Here is an 18,817-nt window from a genome sequence, read left to right on the forward strand (position 1 = left end):
CATTCTTGTTTTTCTGCTTCTCTTTAGAATTAGCAAGGTTGAATTATATGAAGTTGGCTGCTCATGCTAGCTTAAGAGTAGAATATCTACCTGGGCTGTTCAGTTGGAAAACTTCTCACGTCAACAGAGTTAAGTCTTTCCTCTTGAACTTTGTATTTCCTAGAACAGACTTCCAAATTGGCTGCCTGGAGGAGGAAAACTTATTTTTCAGTCTCTGGACTGAGTTAGGGAAGCTGGTGAGAGATTTCAGTACGACCATGATCAAGTAAACTTCTCAGCTGGGTGTTTGGCTTCTGGTTCAGTGAGCCTATAACATACTTATTTTAAAATCCAGTCTTTTGCAAAAAGGGTGGGTAGAAAGGAGTCAGTATCCTTGCTATGTGACCTGGCAGTGAGTTGTGGAGATGACTGCTTTGTATATACTCAAGGTGAGTTATTTTTTAAAAACACCTATTTCCCCCCATTCAGCCACACTTCTGGATATTCTATGATATAAGTCAGATTTGGCTTTTGCTGTTTCTACTTTAAAATTTAATATTTTGTTTAGTCTGTTTAATCCTTTAACTCTGCTCCCCGGATACAAAACTTCTGGAATCATGACACCATTCTGTTCTTTCTCATTTTCTCAGTGTGTTAAATTTTAATGATATTTAAGATAGTGCTAGCAGTAAAGAACCTACCTGCCAGTGCATGAGACATAAGAGATGTGGGTTCAATCCTTGGATTGGGAAGATCCCCTGGAGAAGGGCATGGTAACCCACTCCAGTATTGTTGCCTGGAAAATCCCTATGGACAGAGGAGCTTGGTGAGTTACAGTCCATGCAGTCGCAAGCAGTCAGCTACAACTGAAGCAACTGAGCATGCACACAAGCAAAAAGCGCAAGTGCATGTAAGTTTCTTCTCTGCCATTTTTACCTGGAAGTCTACATTTTATGTTATCTAAAATGATTTCCAGAGATAAGTATGGAGTTTTTTTTTAACTAAAATTAGAATATTTTCCATTGTATGTTAGCATGCTATGTGTACTTAGGATGTCACTAAATGAAAGAGAAACAATTATGCATGAATGTTTGTTTTGTTACTAAGTGTCTGTGCTAATCTTACGAGTTTTCAATAGAACCATGAACTGTAACGTACCCACCAGAGTACTTTGTACATGCATGTACTCATAATCAAAGACTATTCAAGCTCAAAGAGACCCAGCACATACTGGTCCATCTCGTTCATTTTGCATATAAATACACTGGAGTTTCAAGGAGCCTAGTCCAGTGGGTCCTGCAGCTATTATAGGAAAAGCCCTCCCAGGCTCATCCTCTTGGCTGGCCATGTTGCCTCCTCAGATTGTCCTGGTCACTGGCATGACCTCTGGTGGAAAAGCAAGTTTCATTGGATGCTGTGAGGACTTGAAGCAAATATGTAAAATAATGTATTTTTAAGAGAAGATCTGATTACAGGGTCAGGTTAGCTTTGGGTCTGAAATCAGCATTCAAGATGTCAGTACTTCCTCAAGTAGTATGTGAATTGAATAGTCACATTAAGATTCATTATTTCTCAGTACTTAAAGGTAAAAGTAGATCAATTTCCTGACTTTACTCATAACTGCTAAGATGCTGGAAGACAGTTTTAATCTTAATTCAGCTAATTTTAGCTGTTAAAAACTTATATATAAGATATTTGGAGGCATTTGATTTTGAGGTATGTATCATTTTAAACAAACTCAGTTCACATAAGCACAACATTGACTATTTACGTTGAAAAATGCACCTTTGAGGTTAGAGGTCATTATTTTGGATAGAAAGTCTTCCCATAGCAGGCTTCACTATTGCATCAAAATAAATTAATTTCCTTCACATTTCTTGCATACAATTTTCAGGATTCCATCCACATGTTACATAAAGTGAATTGTTCTTTATTAAAAAGTCTTGTGAGAGAAAAGAAATTGCATGACCAATGAATATATACAGTGCATATGATTTTCTGAAGTCATCATTACTCAGACTTTTGTAATGGGATTTTATTAAGTTTGAGATTCTCGAACTGAATTAAAATGTAACAGTTGTATTTATCATAGAGAATGTCACAAATGCATGGTCTCCAGAGGCCCAAAGAGGAAATGGAAATGAATAAACATAATTGCAGCAGCATTTTGGCAGAATGTATGGAGGAGGAGACAAGAAAATGAAAACAAATGTCTTCTTGACATGACATCAGCTTTGTACATAACCGACAATTTATTATAATGCTGGTGATTATGGTTCTATGTAAAGCATGAGTACCCATAGTGATCTCAAAGAGGAAATCATTTGTAGAAAAATGAGAGTTCCTTAGAGATGTTTTAGTAGACAGAACCACAAGAAAATGTAGTATGCTTTAATAAGGGGGGAAGATAAATATGGATATAGGGCTGATTTATTGTTTCTCTATAGCAATGCGATAATTAGTATCCTAGGTCTTTGAAGTTGTTTTTCAATAGAGAACACCAAATTATTTTGAAATTTGCATTTCACATCTCATTGGATATTGAGATGTGAATAGTTACTGTTACATCTCATTAGTTACTGTTACTGGGATGATTATATGACATGACGTTTAGCACTCATTATCAAGATAGCTTATTTCATGGCAGATATAGTTACAATCTTTGTTTCACAAAGGCTTTGAAGAATCTTACCTCTTAAGCTCCTAAAGTAAATTCTTTAAAAAAAAAAATCTATAATTACCTGCTGCAGCGATTTGGCCCAAGTCTTCCCTGTAGCTTTCTGTGAAGTGCAGTAGGTAACTAAGCACCATCCATCTGTCAAATTCAGAGCAACTGTTAAAAAAATACCCAGCCCATTTTTTTCTCCTCATTTGGAAGTTGGTTACACAACAGCTGTTAGCAGAGATACAGGTGAATCTTATGTAAATACTACCATATTCCTTTAAAACTGGAATAAATCACTTTCTACATGCAGTGTGTGAATTAGCATATTTATTCATTCACACCTGCCAAATATACATTACTTTGGTTCATGTACATAAAATAGGGACCAGAGAAGCATAAAGCTTCTAGCATATTGCATACTTATAGACAATATTCTGTAGAATGAAGTGTGTATGAATTTTCCCTGACATATATGAAAGAAATGTCAAAAAACTTCCATACTTGACTTGAGGTTTTCATTTGACACAAGACAAGAATTTAGATGTGGGAGATATTTCTGAAGAAATCTGATCTGATGGGTTTTTAGTGGCTGTGAGAAAAATGACTTGGAAATACTAGAAAGCATCTCATCATTAGTTTACACTTCTAATGAGCCCACGATATAGAAAGAAGGAAAGAAAAAAACATTTTAAGGGGAGCTAGGTGATTTCTTACCTGAAAGATTTTTATAACATGGTAAGAAATTAACTCTTAACTACCATGTGATGATTGTGCATACTGAATACATTTAAATGCAGGTGGTTCATAGATGTTTGTATATTTAGTGAGTTTTTTTCACCCCGCTTGCTGGAATTTGAGTATTCTATATAGATTATTATTCTGTATAGATTATTATCTCTCGTAGGGCAGAGATTTTTATCTTCTATTAAACTGTTATGTTATGTCCACAAAATAGAGTTCTGCAGAATTCTAACTTAATAAATATAGCACCACAGAAAGTCTAGGCAAAGGTATTTTTTCCCTTAATGGAGGAAAACATTTTAAAAAATAATTTAAAAAATTTTAACATTCTTACTAATTGTCTATGAAAGCTAATATAAGTGGTTTGGGGCATAACTTTAGGGAGAAAAATTTATTTGCTTACTGGTAAATAGTTAATTCCCAAGATTTCTGGACATGCAACATCTAATTGAAAATTTTGTGCCATGATTTCTGAGCTCTTTCTTCTAAAATTTTATTTGATTCAGAAAGTAACTCAGAATACTTACATGATGAAGTTTTCCTAGTAGCTACATTGAGAGAAAATTCACTCTTTAAAGTGTATAATTTAGTAGTTTTTTAAAAAATATGTTTATAGTTATACAACCATCACCACACTCAAATTCCAGGACATTTTCATCACCCCCTGCCCACCCCCAAAAAAAAACTCTACCATAAGCAGTCATTCCCCACTGAATGAAAGAAAGTCAACTGAGATGCATGAAGCTACACTGCTGCTGCTAAGTCACTTCAGTTGTGTCCGACTCTGTGCAACCCCATAGACGGCAGCCCACCAGGCTCTCCGTCCCTGGGATTCTCCAGGCAAGAACACTGGAATGGGTTGCCATTTCCTTCTCCAAAGCATGAAAGTGAAAAGTGAAAGTGAAGTCCCTCAGTCGTGTCTGAGTCCTAGCAACCCCATGGACTGCAGCCTACCAGGCCCCTCCGTCCATGGGATTTTCCAGGCAAGAGAACTGGAGTGGGGTGCCATTGCCTTCTCTGTGAAGCTACTCTAAGATATTATAAAACCAGGGAGGGAGTCACTGATGTACAAAAAGCTTGGTTGCAATAATGACTCCTTCATATTCACTGTCATGAATTAATTTATAGTTATGTCTGCAAATGTGATGAATTGATGCATTTTTAAATGGTGGTCTTCAATACAGGTTTTAATGTTTCTCTGTAGGAGGAAGGACTCAGAGAGGCAGTTTAAATTGAAGGAAAGGCTAAGAACTTTATAGCTGACTTTTCGTAGCCTGGTCTGGTCTACTCTGAGTATTTATTTCTGGGGTCTCGTTGAGGGGAGAGGTGGTTGGAGATTAAGAGACTTGTCTTGCACCATCTTCAACAAGCGAGCTACCCTCTGTACTTAAATATTTGAGTAGTTTCACTGTGATTAATGGAAATCACTGGGGGTCTAAAGCTCGTGCAGACACCACTGTCAGGTGACACTGTGCCTAGCAAAGGACAATGTAATGCTTTCCTCCCTTAGATTTAAGATTCCTAATGATTACTCCTTCTCTCCTCCAGTTTTTGAAGGTGCCCACCATAGTCGTCTGGAACCTCTGGTTTCCTGCTTTGATTTGTTAGTCAACTTGCTCCTCCTGTGTTTCTCATGCCCCAAGGACCACAGTTCATCTGGCTCCATTTGCTTCCCAGCAGTGGCTGGGTATCTTGACCACAGGCCTAGCATTCCCTTCTAGAATCTGCCACACCAGACCAGCAGTCAGAGCTTAAGATCCTCTGCCCTCCCTTGTGACTCACCTGTTTTTGGTATCCTTTTTGTTTGTTTGTTTGTTTTTCCTTTTGATATAATTTTTGTATCAAAATTATATCAAAATTTGTAATTTTATTCTGTCCACTTCTTTCCTGAAGTATTTAATTCTAGCCAGTATTTTTCAGTTAGGGGACAAATCCTTTGAAGTAAAGAGCCCTGCCTGTATATGCTTCCGTACTTAGCTGTGGATAGAGAGAGCTTTGGGGCTTAAAAATCCCCTGGAATAAAATCAATGGGCATTTTTAACTGTTCATTTCCTGATCATGCATTAGAACCTAAATAAAGTGCTTCAAGGGACTAAGGGACTAAGTCTACATTATTAGCTTACTAAGCATTTCTTATTTATTTGAAAATTCTTTTTTCTTTTTTTCTGGGAGGGCACCAATAATTGGGGAATATGTTTCCAACATGCAAAATGAATTGTATCTTTCCATAAGCAAGCCTATAATTGGGCTCCTGCAGCCACACAGCTTCTCATATGGTACTTATGAGTCAATTAAAGCACCCTAACAAGCAATTACACGTTTATTGTTTAATTCAATTTCCACAACTCATGCTGTTCCACTCAAAAGTTGCATATATGTCATTCAGCATGTAATAATAAGTACACATTTTATTCAAATATAGTTTTTGAAGAATGGGATCTCCAAATACCATGCTTTCACCCACTGTGCTCTGCACAGGAAGAGAAAAAATACTAGGAGAAAATGAAAACACTTGGTATATAGAAAGAACTGGCTTTTCATTCCAGATTGACTCATTTGGATGATAGCAAGTGAAAATGTCTTCTCCACTACCTATAGTTGTCACAGAAATGGAGTTGCTGGGACATCCACTGAGAGAATTAGGGTACATGAGACGACTGGTAGTTTGAGCTTTGGTGGTTGATGTCTGAAGGGGAAGGGCCTAGGTTTAATCCTTGAGTGAAGTTGGCTTGGTCAGTCCTGGGTGACCCCAGTCTCTGCCCTGGGAAATGCCATGGTGGGGGCCTCCATCCCTATTGCCAATGATGATACCAGGGCTCCTGGCCATGCCCCACATCAGCGCTGGCCACTTGCATGAAGGATTAGAACAGAGGCCAGAGTAAATAGGCACAGACGAGCTGGGAAGACAATTGCACACAGCATGTGGGAGCCCATATTGATATCCATTACATCCCTGACCAGCTTGTGGCTCTCGAGCTTGGATGGTGGCTCAAGGCTCTCCTCTCTAATGGTGGACAGTTCAAAGCAGGAGCAATAAGGCATGCTTCCTGTGAATGAGAGTTTAGACTTAGCCTTCTTTTCCAGGACTTACATGCTCAATCACTAAGTCTTGTCTGACTCTTTGAGGCCTCATGAACTTTAGCCCACCAGGCTCCTCTGTCTATGGGGATTCTCCAGGCAAAAATAATGGATGGGGTGCCATTTCCACAGGATCTTCCTGACCCAGGGATCTGAACCCATATCTCCTGTGTCTCCTGCATTGGCAGGTGGGTTCTTTACCACTGAGCCACCAGGGAAGCCACTTTTCCAGGACTTAGAACTTCCTATTCCTTCTAACTGTTCTCACTCCTTCTCAATTTTAATATTTCTCTGCAGAGACTGTTCCTTTATTCATGAAGCCAACAATCCAAGGGTTACAATTGGATGGGGGGAAAGTGGCTTTGCATTTCCCATGGCTCAGACTACCCCCAATCCTGGTATTTGCCACTGAAATGCACTTCTGTTTAATATAGATGTATGCAGTCTTCCTTATGCTTTGTCTTGAATAAGAAATGAATCTGTCTGTTTTCCCTAAGGGTACCCAACACAGGGTGGGGAGAGTAATTCTAAAGGTGCCTGAGTGGCTGAGGGAAGTCAGGCTGGGTGATTGAAAAACCAGAGAATTAAAACAAAACCAACCTGTTGTGAGAGTAAGGACGAGGGAAGGCGTGGTAAGCCTGATTGTGTCAACTCTGTTTTTCCTATTTTTGCAAGTAGATGAGGTAGGCTTGATTCTTATTCCAGTGGATGAGCTATGAAGAAATACCTTTGCTCTATATTGTAGGCTGGCTAAAAGCTCCCCAAAATGCACAAGCCCTAATCCCAGGAACCTGTGATATCTTATTTCCATGGCAAAGAAGACCTTGCAGACGTGATTAATTAAGTTAAGGCTGTGAGGGGAGAATATGCTGGATCACCCAGGTGGATCCAATGCAATCACAACAGAGCTTCAAAGTGAGAGGGAGGCAGGACGCCCTTTGATGATGCAGAAAGAAAGTGACCTGCTCACATGCTCACGCCACACTCTTGGATTTGAAGGCTGAGGAAGGGGCTAGGAGTGACGGATGCAGGCATCCGCTGGAACTAGAAAGGGCCTGGTGCTTGATTCTCCATAGAACCTTCAGAAGGAACTGGTCCTGATGACATTTGGACTTCAGCCCAAGGAAACTGATTTTGGACTTCTGATTCCTAGAACTGTAAGAGAAAATATTTCTGTTCTTACAAGTTGCTAAGTTTTTGGTAATTTGTTACAATGACAACAAAAAACAATAATACCCTGGAAACAGTAACATTAAAAAGCATCTCATGGGTCTTTCCTGAAACTAAAGGACCAATAGTTGAGCTCTTGAGTAGAACAGGGGTCCCCAAACTCTAAGCTAAACATTGGCATCTGCTGTCAGAGCAATAGTGTAAATAGACTAGAAATAAAGTGCATAATAAATATAATGCACTTGAATCATCCCCAAGCCATCTACCCCTTCCCTCTCATCCCCCAGTGTGTGGAAAGATTGTCTTCCATTAAACTGGGTCCTGGTGCCAAGAAGGTTGGGGGCCGCTGCAGTAGAGCATTTAAGTCCTTCAGCACCTGACTCCCAAGGCAACGTGCCTAGTGACCCCTGCCTCCTACATTGTGCTGGGGTTTCAAAAAACCCTTCTATTTTATGTGTGTGTGTGTGTGCACGTACACACTCAGTCATGTCCAGCTGTTTGTGATCGCATGGACTGTAGCCCACCAGGCTCCTCTGTCCTTGGGATTTTCCTGGCAAGAATACTGGAGTAGGTTGCCATTTCCTTCTCCAAGAGATCTTCCTGACCCATGGATCAAACCCGTGTCTCTTGTATCTCTTTCATTGGTAGGTGGATTCTTTACCATTGTGCCACCTGGGAAGTCCTCTACTGTATTAAGGGGAAGAAGCACATTAATTTGTAATAAACATCCTTATACCAGCCAGTCACAGGCTCTACTCTCCAGATCTCAGCACCTAGTGGTAAAGCACATGTGTGGCAGGCTTCATATTTTTAGATGTCTTTAAATTTTCATCCTTAATCCAATCAAAATTTTCTCTCTGCATCTTGTCTGTCATTATGGCTTCATGGAAAGGGACAAGATAAATGTCATCTCAGATAGGAGATGGATGTGTCTATCAATCAGAAAGAATGCAAAGCCCTTGTCTTTTTGCCTGGGTGGGTGATTAGTAGTAAAAGAAAAGCTGGGGTGGGGAAGCCAAGCAAAAGTAACTTGTGTCATGATTTTCGCTGACTCAGGACTGATATAAGAGGGTGGAGAGTTTAGCTAAGGAACCAGCAAAAAGCTGAAGGATTTTTGCTCCATGTCTTCTTCAGAACTCTGGGAAGAGAGGCCCTACAGGGGTGCCACTCCAGGAGGAGGGCCTCATTGCCTCTTCAGAACCTCCCTGAGTTTCCTGTGTTACAGAGTCTGCAGAAATGCCCCTAGGCCCTGGGAAGGTGTGGTAGCTGCTGGTGTGGGCAGGCTTCACAGGAGAACATACTCTGACTCTCCCAGAACACTGATCACAGGGCCCCAGCAGGAAGTTCCACGCGAGGTACCAGGTGGGCTGAGCCCTCATCAGCTTAGAGGATAACAGCCCTCTGATGAGGATCAGGCTGAGAGGGGAGCGTTCGTGTGATTTTCACCCTGAAAGGGGACTTCCCTGGTGGGTGAGCAGCCACCCGGTGGACAAGGGCCACTGTCACTGTAGACACTGGCAGTGACTCGGGGCACTTCTGAAGGACCTTCATACAGATCTGAGACCCCTGATAGCTATTGGGCACCTAGATTCCTTCCTGGAGGGGAGAGGGGGAAGTGGCTGGAAGAGAAACTGCACATTTACCTGAAAATAATTATTTTAAATAGGAAGGAGGCTAATTAAAATGGCCAAATCTGAGATAGCTTTAATTGGCAATTGCACCTTTCCTGATTACCTACAAGGAAGGGTACTCTTAAGAAAGATTGCATCAGTGTATGATGAAATAATTGGAGTAGAATGCAGTTCTGCCCTTAGTCTCAGTAAGAGCTGACCTCCATGCCTTAGATCACGGCTGCCAACCTTCTGGCACCAGGGACACTTTTTCTTGGACAAAGTAGAGAGTATGGTTTAGGGAGAATTCGAGCACGTTGCATTCATTGTGCACTTTATTTCTATTATTTACATCAGCTCCACCTCATCAAGCATTAGATCCTGGAGGGTGGGGACCCCTGCCTTAGAGCACCCTTCTCTGGCCCCTTTCCAGCCTGTTCCTTCTCAGAAGCAAGGATGCCATGATTCCTCATCCACTCCTTATCTAAACTCTGCCTAGTTGTCAGAACCTTGGAATCCCCTGTCTTAAGAGCCCTTATGGAGAAGGCAATGGCACCCCACTCCAGTACTCTTGCCTAGAAAATCCCATGGATGGAGGAGCCTGGTAGGCTGCAGTCCATGGGGTCGCACAGAGTCGGACACAACTGAAGGGACAGCAGTAGCAGCAATAGCCCTGAACCAGCTTCAGTAACTTACAGGAGCCTCTTCTCTGAGTCTGACCTGTGATCAGCATTTGCACTGACTCCATGTACACCCTAAATGTGATGGGTGTACAAGGGTGGCCGATTTGTGAATTGAGCTTTGGAGTATTGACTATAGTGCCCACTCACAAATGTTAGATGTTCCTTCTGGAGGTAGAATCCAGCTGGGAGTGAGAGGAGGACTGGCCAGAGACTCAGGCCTGGGCCCATCGTTCCTGAGCTGCCACATTCCAGCCTGAAACTCCAAGTCATCCCAGAATTTATATTGGAACTTCATGTTCCAAGTCATGAAGACGTGTATTTTAATTAGAATAGAACTGATCTATTACAGGCTTGTAAATTTCAATGATAACATCTAACTCTTTAGACTTACCATCTGTGACCTCCTCTTGTATTCCAGTGCCAGTCCCCACATGTATAAGGGGCAACCTGGCATTGCATCATTAAATTAGTTGTTCCTGTTACACAGACATGGAACAGGTAGTCACAAATGTTATGAGCCTTATCAAAGAAGAGGTACAGGATCTTAGAATGTGTATAGCAAGGGCCAGAAGCCAGCGCATCTGCTTATTCCTCTGCACAGATATAAGTTGTGCCAGGCCCCTGGTCAGACTCATGTCTTCACTGTGCACATTCTTCAAGCCTCCCCTCCATCCAGGAAGGCTCCTGGCTGCCCAGTGCCTGAGGCCCCAGAGTCCTGCCCTTGCAAGACCCTGAGTGGAATGAGCTTTTATTTCCATGTTTCTTTCACCTGTGTATCCCAGGCCTCTGTTGCAGGGTCTGCCCTGTAGAATATATTGTTCGAATGTTGTGTGAGCTGAGCAGTAGCTGCCCCCTCCTTTTCGATGTACATATATTGAACTCTACCTGAACTGAAGTGGTTCACAGTTTCAGAACAGCAAGCTAATAGAGCTCTTCTATTTTTCTAGCATGTCACCCTCCTTTCCTGGAAATCATGACCTCTTGAATCAAGTTTTTCCTACCTTTTCTTGTCAACTATTAGAGTTGGACTCTAGTTAGGAACAACTTTGGGAAAGTAATGTGACCTTGGTGAAGGTGATGAACACGAGTAGATCTGAAGTAGTGGATTCCATCACTTATTTAGTCATTCCAGGTAGAATATTACCATTTCTTATCATAAGGCCAGCAACCCCTGCCCTCTTCATATCATAATTGAATAGAAGACAAACTTATCATGGCATGTCTCACTATCAGAGTTTAGAGGTAATGGGGGCAGAAAGTATAGTCATTTAGTGGTAGTTAATAATCTGCTGATTTCAGTCATCAGTAAAGCCTAAGAAGGCTGCCTAACCATCTGACATTGACAGCCGGTGTCCTCCAAAAATTAACTAGGAATCACACTGAGACTACATACAGATCCTTGCTTTATTTCTTTTGCTAAATTCTCAGATAATTTTACATTTCCTGCCAGGCCATTCCTTTTCATGCTGATAGAATTGAAAAGAATCATGTACCATGGGAAAGCAATTAGTAACTCTTTTCCCCTCTTTGGTGATTTTCTTTTTTCTCCCAAGACTCAGGCTATGTCATGATTAAGAGAAAGATAAAGCTGAACTCAATTCTGTGCTTTCTGCTCATTGCTAGACACTATGGATAAGAAAACCACACAGACATGTGGAGGGTTCCAGGTCCTCCGACCACACCCACTCGCCAGGTGACTGTTGTCATCTGAGAACTTCTGTCTCCGTAACTCAGCTCACCCACCTGCTTCTCCATCATTCCTTTAATGACAGTGCCCAGCTGTTCCAGGCAGCCAGTCTGAGAGCTTTCTGTCCAAAGCTTAAGATAGCTAAATCTCAAACAACACACAAGACTGTTCTAAAGCTATTTGAGCTAATTTTACTTGAGAGTACAATTTTCCTCCAGTAAAGAGAGCCATATTTCAAGTTTAATTAATAAATTGTAATTAAGCATTGATTTGCTGTTCCTCTTAAAAGATTCATTTTGGGTAGAAATACATGACAGGGATGATCAATAGTAAATACCTCTTCCTTGCCTGATGAAAAGACCTTTCCCACTAGTACAGTACAATGCTTTCAATACTTAAAAACACCAAAAGAGACATCATTTCTCTAGATTGTGACCTTCAAGTGATGTGCTATGATCCAAAAAGTTCCAGAACTCAGAGTTCGACTAAATAGCAGATGTCTGACAGGTCCAGTCTCTTCTTCTTTCTTTCCCGCCTGTACCTTATACATCATTTCCATCCAAGAATGAAGTACCTGTTTTTCTCTTGTGTACCAGGATTTCCAGTTGGTCATTGCCATTAGGGAAACTGCATTAATGTGCTGCTATTATCTGTGTATGTGCTTACCTCTGCCACTACAGTAGCGTCCTTGAAAGATAGATTTATATGTACATGTATATTTCCTTGCACACACACAAAATGCTTTTATAATTATTCATAACTCCTTATATTTTGTAACCAAGTGAGCAGATGGATGGATGAATAAATGACTCAATTTCAGTAACTTCTATTAGCGGAAAAGGTGTCAGTAATAAAGGCCCAAAATTTGATAAGTTTATCTACTTACCGCCTCTGATTTAGTTCTCAAAAAAACTCTGACTTAAGGAGTTTATACACGCTTAATATTGCCCACAGAACTATATGTGTGTGTATGTGCTCCATTGTGTCTGACTCTGCGACCCCGTGGGCTATAGCCTGCCAGGCTCCTCTGTCCTTGGGATTTCCCAGGCAAGAATACTGAAGTGGGTTGCCATTTTCTCATGCGGAAGAGCTTCCCCACCCTGGGATCATACCCATGTCTCCTGCATTGGCAGGCAAAGTATTTATCACTGAACCACCAGGGAAACCAATATAGTTGAATATAGACATTCATAAATCCATTTGTACTCTAATTTAGATAGCTTGCCAAACTTAAAAATATCATTGAATGTTTATTGTATAGTTTTCAAGTTTTAAACTTAAATTATATAAAGTATTTAAAAATGTTTTATCATTGGAAAAACTCTTAATTTGTATATTTGTAGAGGTTTAGTTTTCAAATAGCAATATTTTTTCAAAGTGTTTAAAATTCCTCTTTATGTTATTCATTACACTGTCATCTTGGAAAATAAATTAGCATGGTAAAAATCCCCTAAATTGACTCCAAATTAGTTATCTAAGCATGAAATTCAAGTAAACATTTGCTTGTACCCTACTTGAGAAAAGATCTTGCACTGTATTCATCATTAATGGCTATAATATTCCCAACAAAGAAAATGCAGGTGATGTTGGCTTGATGTGCAGTGGATTTTGTTCCTAGGATATGGACAGAAACAAGAATAAAACTATTCAGAATGAATGAATAGCCCCACCTGCTTCAGAGCAGATGTACAAACTGGGACATATTGTGTGTGCAGCCATTGTTATTTTAGCTAATTCCTTGGTCCTAAAGCATTAGATACATTTGGCTTTCACCACTTCATAAATAATAAGTAAATAAATGGATGGATACATGGATAGATAATATTCAGATTGACTTGTTTTTTGTTGTGCTCCAGATAAAGAAATTCAGAATATAAGAGAAATGGACAACTGAAGGCCCTTTCATATACTTACCCTGTGCTAGAAAAGTTTATATAAACAGTTCTTAACAACAGTGTTCCTAGTTGTGGTCTCTTTATTCCTTTTAATTTGGTAGATTTTAAAGAGCTGTAATAAAAGTGATCCTAAACAGTTTGTTCTTAGGATGCTAAACTCAGCAAATATCCATTAACACATACCATTTCCAAAGACATCATGCCAAAGGCAGGTGGCCATTGGACAGGCTGGATCAGAACCACCTGGGACACTTAGAGACAAAAATATTTCTAGACTTCTTTCCCAGAGATGCTGTTTGAGTAGATCTGAAGTTATGCCATCAAATCTCTGTATTCTCGAAGACATCCATGGTTAGAAATCAGTTGAGAGGTGTAGTTGTCAACCAGGGGGACATGTCAATGTGTAAAGTCATTTTTGGTTTTCAAAACCAAGAGGGTACGTGTGCTATTGGCATCTAATTGGCTAAGGCCAAGAATGCTGCTAAGTATCTTACTATGTGCAAGACAAACTTGTGTATCCACAAAATGAAATTATCCAATCTAAAATGTCACTGATGCCAAGTTTGAGACATGCTGGTCTAGAAAGTAAAGATATATCCTTTGAGTCTATAATTAGGGTGAATCAAAGAGGCACAAAATATCATTTGTTCATAATTGAATACAGTGGCATTAGTCTAAAGACTCAAAAATTAAGCAAAATCAAAAAAATGTTTTACCTTGAAATAAGTTCATGGTATGACTGCAGACAATTCCAGTTGAAAAAGTATGTGAGGAGCATAGAAGAGTTATCTGCAATTGGTAGGATATCTGTAATGGGGATTATCTGGAGACATTATGCCTGTACTTGGAAAAAATGATTAAAAATTTTACCTTATCCTGAAATGTTAGTAAGGGGAAAAAATGGTTTACTTGTAGAAAGGGAAATTTATTTTTAAATACTGACTGACAAACATAGGACCATTTAAACATAAGTGCTATTTAGCAAGTTAACAAAAATCAAATCTATGAAAGATGCAAATGATTTTTTTCATGGTTTGGTCCTTTTTCATCTTTGTATTGTTCTGTTGTAGATTCTGTTTTCTAGTTTTATACCATCTCTAGAGATCAAATGCTCACAAGCAGGACATACAGAAAATTACTGAACAATTATTTTGGTTGCTGTCAGTGCAGGGTTTGGATTAATAATGAAACCAATTAAATTATCAAATACCTCCACTGGCAACAATAAACATTTAATTTCCAGAGAGAAATAAGGTTAGCTATGTTGAACACCTTTTGCAATCACAGTGATAACAAAATTTTTCAAACATTGGGGAATTCTGCTATTTCGTCCAAGAATCAGCAGCAGCTTGATTTAATTAAAATAGCAACAAAAGCATCCTTTTTTTTTTTTTTTTTTTTTTTTTTTTAGCTGTCTCATGCATCTCTGATAATAACCAATCAGCAGAAATGACGGAATGCCTCAAGCAGATGAACGGCATGCCTCCCCTCATGCAAGAATGTACAGTCCCATGTCGCAATGACTGCACCTTCACTGCTTGGTCCAAGTTTACACCCTGCTCCACAAATTGTGAAACGACTCGAAGTAGAAGGCGACAGCTCACAGGTAGGTTGTGCATTTTATTCTTTAGCTTCAAGCAGGTGATGCTGTCCTGAACTTGTTGAGGAGAATATCCATTCCAGAAGGATGGGAAATTATATCATCTCTCCCTTTCCCCCCACCCTCCCTGCCATTATGTATCTCCTAGGCATATGGTTGACACACAATATGTACTCAGTTAATACTTGTGAAATAAATGAAAGATATGAACCATTCCAAAGCTATGAAGTTCCTCTCTATATAGCTTTTTAATTTTTATAGTGATAAACAGCAGTATATCAACCAACTTCCTTAGAATAGTAAATGGCAGAGTTTCTGGTGTTTTTCATGCCAGGATCTCAGCAAGCTTGAAAGAAGTACCTGATTTGTTAAAAGCATCAAAGACAGACCTCACCTATATCATTGTCTTTTGCCATTACCTTATTGGTGGGTTCAGTTGCTCAACCATGTCCTACTCCTTGCGACCCCATGGACTGCAGCATGACAGGTTTCCCTGTCCTTCACTATTTCCCAGAGTTTGCTCAAATACATGTCCACTGAGTCAGTGATGCCATCCAACCATCTCATCCTCTGTTGTCCGCTTCTCCCACTGCCTTCAATCTTTCCCAGTATCAGGGTCTTTACCATTACCTTATAAGTAACTTGATATTTTAAAACTTTAGTACTGGAAGGCAAAAATTGATTATATACATAGATTCTGCTTTTGTGTGTGTGTGCTATGTTGCTTCAGTCATGTACAACTCTTTGTGACCCTATGGAGTGTAGCCCACCAGGCTCCTCTTTCCAAGGAATTCTCCAGGCAACAATATGGGAGTGGGTTGCCATGCCCTTCTTCAGAGGATCTTCCTGACCCAGAGATCAAACCAACATTTCTTGTGTCTCCTGAAATGGCAGGCAGATTCTTTACCACTAGCACTTCCTGGTCGACAAGAGACTATTGGATCCCACCATAAAAAGATACCCCATATCCAAGAGCAAAGAAGAAGCCCCAGAAAAATGGTAGGAGGGGCAAAATCACATTTAGAATCAAATTCTATACCCACCAGAGATGCTTGGAGGGCTCAAATAAACCTTGTGTGCACCAGGACCCAGAGACACCACAGAGACTGAGCCAGAACTGTGTTGAATATCTCCTGCGGAGGTGCAAGTCAGCAGTGGCCTGCCGCAGGGGCAGGAGCTCTGAGTGTAGCAGACTTGGGTTAGGCATAAACCCTCTTGGAAGAGGTCACCATTAACCCCACCATAGAAGTGCCAGAACTTACACAGGACTGGGGAAACAGACTCTTGGAGGGCACAAACCAAACCTTCTGTAACTACCTCCACCATAGTTTGGCCTCAGGTCAAACAACAGGGAAGGAACACAGCCCTGCCCCTCAACAGAAAATTGGATTAAAGATTTACTGAGCATGGCCCCGCCCATCAGAAAAAGACCCAATTTCCCCTTCAGTCAGTCTCTCCCATCAAGAAGCTTCCATAACCCTCCTATCCCTATCCATCAGAAGGCAGACAGACAGAAAACCACAATCACAAAAAACTAACCAAACTGATCACATGGAACACAGACTTGTCTAGCTCAGTAAAACTATGAGCCATGCTGTGTAGGGCCACCCAAGACAGATGGGTCATGGTGGAGAATTCTGACAAAATATGGTTCATTGGAGAAGGGAATGGCAAACAACTTCAATATTCTTGCCTTAAGAACTCCATGAACAGTATAAAAAGGCAAAAAGATAGGACACTGAAAGAGGAACTCCCCAGGTCAGTAGGTACCCAATATGCTATTGGAGATCAGTGGAGAAATAACTCCAGAAAGAATGACGGGATGGAGCCAAAGCAAAAACAACACCCAGTTGTGGATATGACTGGTAATGGAAGTAAAGTCCGATGGGGTAAAGAGGAATATTGACTAGGAACCTGTAATGTTAGGTCCATGAATCCAAGGCAAATTGGAAGTGGTCAAACAGGAGATGGCAAGAGTGAACATTGACATTTTATGCATCAGTGAACTAAAATGGACTGGAAAGGGTAAATTTAACTCAGCTGACAATTATATCTACTACTGTGGGCAAGAATCCCTCAGAAGAAATGGAGTAACCATCATAGTCAACAAAAGAGTCCAAAATGCAATACTTGGATGCACTCTCAAAAACGACAGAATGATCTCTGTTCATTTCCAAGGCAAACCATTCAATATCACAGTAATCCAAGCCTATGCCCTGACCAGTAATGCTGAAGAAGCTGAAGTTGAATGGTTCTATGAAGACCTATAAGACCTTTTAGAACTAACACCCAAAAAAGATGTCCTTTTCATTATAGGGAACTGGAAAATGCAAAAGTAGGAAGTCAAGTGATACCTGAAGTAACAGTCAAATTTGTCCTTGGAGTACAAAAGGAAGCAGGGCAAAGGCTAATAGAGTTTTGCCAAGAGAACACACTTAGAGCAAGCACCCTCGTCCATTAGCACAAGAGAAGGACTCTACACATGGACATCACCAGATGGTCAATACTGAAATCAGATTGATTATATTCTTTGCAGCCAAAGATGGAGAAGCTCTATACAAGTTAGCAAAAAACAAGACCAGGAGCTGACTGTAGCTCAGATCATGAACTACTTATTGTCAAATTCAGACTTAAATTGAAGAAGGTAGGGAAAGTCACCAGACCATTTAGGTATGACCTAAATCAAATCCCTTATGATTATACAGTGGAAGTGACAAACAGATTCCAAGGGCCTATATCTGATAGAGTGCCTAAAGAACTATGGATGGACATTTGTAACATTGTACAGGAGATGGTGATCAAAACCATCCCCAAGAAAAAGAAATATGAAAAGGCAAAATGGTTGTCTGAGGTCTTACAAATAGCTGTGAAAAGAAGAGAAGCTAAAGGCAAAGGAGAAAAGGAAAGATATACCCATCTGAATGCAGAGTTCCAAAGAATAGCAAGGAGAGATAAGAAAGCCTTCCTCTGTGATCAATGCAAAGAAATCGAGCAAAAAAATAGAATGGAAAAGACTTGAGATCTCTTCAAGAAAATTAGAGATACCAAGGGAAGATTTCATACAAAGATGGGCACAATAAAGGACAGACATGGTGTAGACCTAACAGAAGCAGAAGATATTAAGAGGTGGAAGAATACACAGAAGAACTGTACAAAAAAGATCTTCATGACCCAGATAATGATGATGGTTTGATCACTCACCTAGAGCCAGATATCCTTGAATGCAAAGGCAAGTCAATACGAACAAAGCTAGTGGAGGTGATGGAATTCCAGTTGAGCTATTTCAAATCCTAAAAGATGATGCTGTGAAAGTGCTGCACTCTATATGCCAGCAAATTTGGAAAACTCAGCAGTGGCCACAGGACTGGAAAAGGTCAGTTTTCATTCCAATCCCAAAGAAAGCCAAGGCCAAAAAAGTTCAAATTACCACTCACTTGTACTCATCTGATACACTAGCAAAGTAATGCTCAAAATTCTCCAAGCCAAGCTTTAACAGTATGCGAACCATGAATTTCCAGATGTTCAAGCTGGATTTAGAAAATTCAGAGGAACCAGAGACCAAATTATCATCATCTGTTGGATCATCGGAAAAAAAAAAAAAAAAAAGAGAGTTCCAGAAATAAAAAAAATCTACTTTTGCTTAATGACTATGCCAAAGCCTTTGACTGTGTAGATCACAACAAAATGTGGAAAATTCTGAAAGAGATGG

The 18,817-nt window shown here is 40.2% G+C and overlaps 1 protein-coding gene across 1 annotated transcript in view; it reads left to right on the forward strand.

Annotated features, from left to right (window-relative positions):
* Positions 1-18,817, forward strand: part of THSD7B (thrombospondin type 1 domain containing 7B) — a 926,619-nt gene that overhangs the window by 592,049 nt on the left and 315,753 nt on the right. Inside the window, exon 12 of the mRNA XM_070380583.1 lies at positions 14,920-15,114. Within this exon, the coding sequence (XP_070236684.1) occupies positions 14,920-15,114 (195 nt within the window). The remainder of the gene's footprint in view (positions 1-14,919; positions 15,115-18,817) is intronic.

Source organism: Bos mutus, chromosome 2, assembly GCF_027580195.1.
Source record: "Bos mutus isolate GX-2022 chromosome 2, NWIPB_WYAK_1.1, whole genome shotgun sequence".
Classification (NCBI taxonomy): Eukaryota; Metazoa; Chordata; class Mammalia; order Artiodactyla; family Bovidae; genus Bos; species Bos mutus.